Raw genomic sequence first — 7,931 nt, 5'->3', positions numbered from 1 at the left:
GTTGAGCCAGGATTTCAACCCTGGTCTCCAGAGTCATAGTACAATGCTCAAACACTACACTGACTTTTTGTGGGGTTTTCCAGGCTCTGTGGCCATGTCCTAGAAGAGTTTATTCCTGACATTTCTCCAGCATCTGTGGCTGGCATCTTCTCTCTGAGAAGATGGCTACATAGCCCAAAAAACCCACAAAAAACTATGGATGCCAGTTATGAAATCCTTCGACTTCACACTACACTGACTCTATCTCTTCCTCTGATAAAGGGTGACCCTAGATATAGATATATAGACACACACACGTGTGTGTGTGTATGCGCGTGTGTTAAAAGCACACAGGGCTATTTCTTCCCTATCAGACATGAGCTTGAGCTTCAGTAGACTTGGGCTTTGGTGGATTTGAACCTACTTCCTCAGAGGCATGAGGTGGAGTGACCTATAGGCCTGTCTTTGGACTCTTCACCTCATGCATCTGAGGAAGGAGGCCCAGTCTAACAAAGCTCATTTTATCAGCTTCTTTCTTTCACAGAGGAGTTTATCACACGGGAGGAATTTCTCTTAATTTCAAATGATAAGAAAGGGGGGCCAGTTCAGCGAATTTACGTGAATTCGAATTGCGTTCAAACTGACTTCCCATTGCCTGAAAGTAGCTTGCCATTGCCTGAAATTGCGTGTGGTAGTCTATCATGCAATAACGTGAAACCCCATGATTGCATTCGGATTGCCATTGGATTATACTTCCAATTTCCCGTGTCTGATAATGTCCTTAGTCTCAAATGGGCTACAAGATCCCTTTGCATACTGTGCTTTTAATGGTTATGACTTCTTTGTCTTCTTTCCTTCCTCCTCTTTCTCCTCAGTTTTTTTTTGCTTGTTATTATCTGTCCGCCTCCTCATTCGTTCATATTTTGCTAAAATTGCAAAACTGCTTGTTTGGATACCACCTTTGAGAATCTATCAGTTGTTGTGTTGCTAACTGCAGTCAAGTTTACTTCGATTTAAGGCACCCCTATGAATGAGAAACCTCCAAGTCACTCTTGTCATCAGCAGCCCTGCTCAGGTCTTACAGAGTCAGGGCTGTGGCTTCTTTTATTTAATCAATCCATCTGTAATGGGGTCTTCCTTTCCCCCCACTGTTTTCTACCTTACACATCAGAACATTTTAATAAGTGGCACATATTAAATATATGTTAATATTAACATATTAACATGGTAAATATTAAATATATTAAATATAAGGATTTTGTATGGGTGTAGTATGGGAGGAGGTCAATAAGGGTGGGAGTGACACCAAACGTTACCACATCAGATGACACCAACTTTAGTGACACCACTCCTTCCAATCCTTCATTTTAAAAAAATAAGAGCTTGGAAAACTCATTTTTGGAGACAGTTCTCAGATAAATGAGAAAACTCATTTTTGGAGACACCCTCTTTAAATAGAGGCTGGATGGCATCTGTCGGGTATGCTTTGATTGAGAGTTCCTGCATGGCAGGAGGTTGGACCAGATGGCCCTTGTGGTCTCTTCCAACTCTACGATTCTATAACCCACCTCATGGCCATTTTCTCTAGGGGATCCTGGGAAATGTCCAAACTGCTAACTACACTAGCCCCTGTTTTTCATAGCCAAATAAAAGCATTATGAGTAGTTACTAGAAGTAGTGCCCAGGAATGGAGGTGTATTGAGGAGCAAAGAACTGGTGGCCTCTCTGTCACCAGCCTGAGAAAGGGAACCACTGTTGCTAGAAGGGATCAGACTCCTTTTCACTTCACTGTGCCTTGTTTTTCAGTTTTGTATGCTTTTACTTGTTTGACTGTAATGTAGATTGTAACATAGGTTGGAACAAGAGAGCGGCCTGTTACAAACTGCCAAAATAAAGCTGCTTCGGGTCTCTTTGGAGGTATGCTGTTTAAATGATGCATGGGTCCTAAGAATCCGGAAGCTGCACCAAAGCTGCACTCTGGTGCTTAGGAACGGAGTGTGGCTTTAGCGCGACCTCCGGACTCTTAGGACCCATGCATCACTTAAATAGCATACCTCCAAAGAGACCCGAAGCAGCTTTATTTTGGCAGTCTGTAACAGGCCAGAGAGATCTAAAGCTTTCATGGCCGGCATCCATAGTTTTTTGTGGGTTTTTCAGGCTATGTGGCCATGTTCTAGAAGAGTTTATTCCTGACATTTTGCCAGCATCTGTGGCTGGCATCTTCAGAGAGCTGGATATATGGAATTTATTCCCTACAGTATATATATATCCAGCTCTCTTCTATGCCAACATTCTCTGAAGATGCCAGCCACAGATTCTGGCAAAATGTCAGGAATAAACTCTTCTAGAACATGGCTGCATAATCCCCCAAAACAACAACAACAACAACAACAACAACAAAACAACTAAGAGAGACTTTCAGAGAGTATCTATTGAGCCCCATGCAACTGTTTCAGATATGTGCAAAGACCAATGTGGAGGGAAGAAAGGGGACTGGCAGTCAGTCACCTCTTGCATGCCAGGAAGCCTTAATGTAAGCAGAGTCCTCAGGCAGAAATTCTTTCTGTTTTGTCATCTTGGAAAGAAAGGATGCCCTCAAATTTGTCTTGTCCTTTTAGCCTCCAAAGGAGCCATAACTTGGCTTTTTTGTCATGTTTCTCCGTCTCCATATTTTATCCATGGACAGACTTATCCTATATGGATCCCCTAAGAGCCCCCTAGAACAAATGATGTTAATTATCCGTGAAAATTGTACAAGGGTTTCTTGTGCTGCAGATTCAGCCTCTTGAATGATATTGGATTATTGAATTATATTTAATTATTAATTCTCTAAATAAATAAATAATTGAAAGCTTCAGAATAATACAGTTTCCCAGTGTGTAGCTCTGGCCAGAGCTATCCTTAAATGGTTTTTCCTCAAATGACTGGGATACAGATTTTGTACAGGCCTGTTTTGCACCATTGTTGTGTGAGAGAGTAGAGGCCCCATGAAAATTAATGTCATGCACCACACAAAGAACTCATTGTTCTCATGATCTTATGAAAGTCAAAACTTCAAAATCAGATTGATTTCAATAATGGGTCCTTGTACATGTCAATGGAAAACCACATTGCTTCAGTACTCTGGTGGAGAACAGCTTAGAATTAAGCTGTTGGGATAGGAATTGACAAAGGTGTATGTGTGAGTGAGGAGAGGGAAAGACAGTCACCAAGTGATAAAATGGAATCACCTTGTCAACTTAAATTAAGATAAAAGTTAATTTTTTTTAGGAATAACAGCAGATACTGTCCAGGATCAGCCACTGGGACTCAGATATTATGGTAATCATTGCGTTCTCTTGCTAAAAGGTTGTTTGCAGCAAATCATGAGGCCAAGTGTAGCGTAGGAAGAATGCAACTTTTTAATGGATGACTTTGTTCCATATTGCCCACAGTTCAGGTCTTCTAACCTTGATAAATCTTTCCTTTTTTTTTTTTTTTAACTATAATTTGGTACAAAAGGTTTGGGTTTCAAGTTGAATATTGACGTAAGCAGTGCTGCTTTGGGTTCAGACCAGCAGTTCCCCTATGCTGAAGGAAGGCTGATAAACACTTAAAGGAATCATATTTGCTCAAAGCAGCTGGCCTGAACAGTGCCTCTGAACGTTTTAAAGACGTAGCATTAAAATGTGCATCATGTGACCGTTGGGCTGTTCTGTTCAAGAGGGGAGGAGAGTCTCCTTGGATAACCATCTTTCCACACAGATTCAGGGTCTGAACTGCAGTTCATATACACTTGGATGGTCATGGTTGGAACTGATGTCTCAGTTATCCCCCCCCCCCCACTTATTATGTGACAAAATGCTTTGTGCTTTTTAATTTTATGTATAGCATTTACCATATATACTCGACTATAAGTCGACCTCATGTATAAGCCAAGGGCAGGTTTTGGGACCAAAATTATGTATTTTGATATGACCCATGTATAAGTCGAGGGTAAAACTTAGAGGGATGCAACAAAGGATCTAAAGAATGAAGAAAAGGAAAATGATGCCAAATGATGCTATTTTCCTGTCCAAGCATTCATAAAGGCCAGAAATGGCACCACAGTGGACAGAATAGGGGGAGTTGGTGCTTCCTTGAGGTTCTCTTAGGATGGACTAAGCTCTTACCTTTTGCCACTCTACACAGAGCGGGAGATGGTTCCTATTTTGAGTTAAGCATTTGCATTAACCCATGGATAAGTTGACCCAGATTTTTTAGTCAATTTTTGACTCAAACTTCTAGACTTATACATGAATATATGCAGTATATTCTGTTTAATGTTTAGAAGGGCTCTCTGAATGATGTACATCTCCTGAAACTAGACCCGATTCTCTACTCTCAAGTTTATAATGTAAAACAGTGTGACACAAAAGGGAAAGGGAATGAGGAAGTGAAAGGTAAATGTGAAAATTCAGGCACAGTTTTTCAGCTTGCTGGGTACCTCTCTTGAGGGATAAGTGAGCCTTTAGTCACAGATTTGTCATGAGATACTTGGTGTCTTTGCCTTTCTTCTTTCCCTCTTGTCTGACCTGATGGCATGGCTGGTGGATGACAGTAACTTGTTTAAACCCAGGAGGTTATTTTCCCTCTGTATTAGGCCAGAAACTTGGGAAGAAATAAGATCCCTGCTTTTTCAAATATGAAAAGCTGGTCCGAGTTGTGATACCCAGATAATAGCAATGTGGAGCTCACTTGCATCATTTTTACATAGTGAAATGGACCAAGACATGGGCTACTCATAATTACCTGAATTTGCAATGTGACTACACCTAGGCTTTTCCACACACTAAAGTAAGGTGAAGTGTGCTTTGGATCATAACACTTCCAAGATGATTATGTTTTATTTGGCATGAAGTTTCACATCCTATTTCATCAGATGCATGAAGTGTTACCTCTGTTGGCTGATTTGTTGCACAAACAATCTACAAACTGAAGCAACATTCTATGAATTGAACAAATCGTACTGTGGTACATAAATGCTTCTGTCAAATAAAATTTGTTTGTCTCTAAAGTGCCACGAGGCCTCCACCCCTCCCTTTTTTTTGGACTGGTCAAAGTTCAGTTGGCTCAAGTACTAGTTTCCCAGAGTGGCCAAGGAAATGGATGCTAAAGATGTCTTTTACAAAGTGTCTTAGCTGAGATTGCAGGGGTGTGGAGTAGAGATGGAGTGAGCTTTCAGAAGACGGGAAGAAAAAGAGAACCACCCAGAGAAGAGGAGGGGCAAAGGGGGGAACAGGGAGAGGCAGGCCCGGGAAACTGAGAGGCCCTGGTGCAGGAAAGACCGTTAAGCTGCAGATGTTTGGCAGCTGCAAGGAGAGGAAGTTCCTAAGAAGGAGGGGTGAGGTTTGCTCGGCTGCAGAAGGCTTACCAACTGGACAGGAGCAACTGGAGGCCCTGGGGTTACAGCATGCCTCTTCCACCACCCCCTTCTTCACCCCCACCCCCTTGCCCAGCATCTCGAGACTCCCTGAGTTGCAACAGGGACTTTCTGCGAAGTCTTTTGGGAGGTCTGCGCATAGCACAGCTGCTGTCGGGTGCTGTCTGCTGGGTGACTTTAGCAGCGCACAAATATGAAGGTGCAACCTATTTTGCAGTCTTTGCGGCTGTTCTGGTGTGGCTGCTAACCTTGGCACTCTTTGGGCTCAGCCTGTTGGGCCGCTGGTCTCTTGTGCCGGTGCTGGGAACCCGGTGGCTCTTGACAAACATCGTACATGACCTGTTGCTTGGAGTCATTCTCTTTGCTGCTGCTGCAGGGATTATGAGCCACAAGACCCAGAGTGTCAGCTACTGCAACCTGCCAGGCTATAGCCAGCCCTGCAGTTATAGTGCCTACTTGACCGCGGCTGTCTTTGCAGGATTTGCTGCCTTCTTATATCTGGTCTCAGGATTCTACTGCTTGGTACAACGTTCCCAGGGCCACCAAGATATAATCTAAGAGACGTGAAAGAAAGATGGAAAGATCCTTCTTCAGCCAGCCAGACAAGCTTCACACACATTATCTATCCCACACAGACTGTTCCCTGCACCAGACTCATCATTGTCTTCCTGGTAGAGACACAGAACATCTCCTTATCTCTATTGCATTGATGGATGCTCTTGCCTGTAAACAGTCTGGCCCTCTTCATCAACAGATGAATACATCCTTTCAGTACACAGAAACTATGGATGGTCTGTCCTTGGGTCTTCTCTATCTCTCTTCTTCCTTCTTTTCACAGGTGGGTCACTGGGAGTCTGGAAATATTTGGCCTGGCCTGTGATTCCAGCAAATGTGAATGCCACAGGAAGTCTATAGCGATTCAGTGTTGTTAACAGTCCTTACAGGATCAGATTTAACTTAGCTTGTAGTCCTTGCCCATATGTTTTTACAACATATACATAGGTTCTCACTCGTGCTGAATTAATGTTGAGAAATCTTTAACCTTCACGCTTTAGGATGCCCCATTTACTTTATTATTAATATTTAGAACTTGAAAGGGTACTTTTTGCACAACAGTGTCTATAATCCCCAACAAGCATGGGTATGCTGTCTGGGGATTCTGGGAATTATAGTCCAAAATATTGTTTCCAAAATCTGTTAATATGATTTCATTTTATTTTAGGACTTACAAACAAAAGCTTAAAGGTTATTCCCAAAGACTGCTGTTACTTTATTTTTATTTTGCCCAGTGGTATTCTTTTCTTGATCAGATATTTATGACTAATTATTTCTTTTTAAATTTAAAAATATGTATATAAACCTGTTATGGACATTACAGCTTTTATAACATAGCATTACTCTAGTAACCAATTCTTTATTTCTACAAATAGAGATATGAAAACTCATGCTTGCTCTACTCTTTAACTTGGAAGCTCTGACTTTTCATCCCCGATGTTTATATCTGATATAATAAGAAGATGTGCACTGTGCATATGTTCAGATATTGCCTTTTTATTACTATTTAGTATATCCAGAAGCTAAGGACTGGTACCAAAGCTGTGCTCCAGAGCACACTTAGAGTTAATAGGTTTCTCTTTTGAGCCCAGCAAACTATAGCTGGCCTTTGAACTTAAATGTTGATTTCATTACAGTATACATTAACTAATGCATTACTTTCATGAAATTTCACTGGTCAGTTGTTTCATATAAGAGTAAGCCATCCCGCTAAATAGTAGGAAAGACTGGAGATCTACTGGTGGGACAAGGAATATTGACGAGACACTGTTCATAGAAATGGGAAGGATGGACTAATTATCATCTGAGACCAGAATAGGAATAGGATTAGGAATCAGCATGGATTACAGACGAGGATCCATACAGCTGGTGCCATATAGCCTTGGATCTAACCCTGGTGTTGGCTGTATTCAGGAAACAGATATTTGGAGTTTAAGGTCCTTGGAATTCACACACTCTGAGGTCTCTAGTATTTACAGACTTCCTAAACGTACTCAAGATCAGGTTCCCAATGAAAATATATTACAGAGCTATATTTCAGCATCAAGAATGTGATCAGCACTTGCATGGCCATGCATCATTCTGATGTCATTGTAGAAGCATCCCTTCAAGAGATGCCTGCACAATTTCTGTCTGAGTGAAATAAATCTTATCCTTGGTGGAAAGAAGCATAAAGTTTTATAGCTCCAGAGCAGTAGACAAGAAAAGCTGAGGGCAAAAAAGAGCAAGCAGTTGCTAGGCCACCACTTGAGGAAATCTAATACTATAACTCAAAAAACTGGCATTTGCCTGAAAAGGGATCGTGATGGTGGTCCTTCCCTCAGCAACAATGAAAAGAAAGTTACATTCTATGGAAATCTCCAAATAGGGTCAAGGTTTAGAGCAGCTGAATTCCCATTTTAGCAGCTGGGAAATGGGATTCAATGGTATCTGTAGGGTCAGCCAGAGACATTTTGCTGCCCAAAGTGAAGAACAAAATAGCACCCTCATTCCATGT

General features: G+C 41.7%; 1 protein-coding gene across 1 annotated transcript; it reads left to right on the top strand.

Annotated features, from left to right (window-relative positions):
• Positions 1 to 5,093: 5,093 nt before the first annotated feature.
• Positions 5,094 to 6,683, top strand: MARVELD1 (MARVEL domain containing 1). The gene has a single exon (XM_089507795.1). The coding sequence runs from the start codon at positions 5,411 to 5,413 to the stop codon at positions 5,936 to 5,938; it is 528 nt and encodes a 175-aa protein (XP_089363921.1). The 5' UTR covers positions 5,094 to 5,410; the 3' UTR covers positions 5,939 to 6,683.
• Positions 6,684 to 7,931: the final 1,248 nt, after the last annotated feature.

Source organism: Sceloporus occidentalis, unplaced genomic scaffold, assembly GCF_023333645.1.
Source record: "Sceloporus occidentalis isolate IW3139 unplaced genomic scaffold, rSceOcc1.0.p SCAF_2, whole genome shotgun sequence".
Lineage (NCBI taxonomy): Eukaryota > Metazoa > Chordata > Lepidosauria > Squamata > Phrynosomatidae > Sceloporus > Sceloporus occidentalis.
This window is presented reverse-complemented; position numbering and strand designations above follow the sequence as displayed.

What these genes read in the sequence shown, in the direction of transcription:
- MARVELD1 (XM_089507795.1), top strand. Translation starts at nt 5,411, where the DNA reads ATGCCTCTTCCACCACCCCCTTCTTCACCCCCACCCCCTTGCCCAGCA.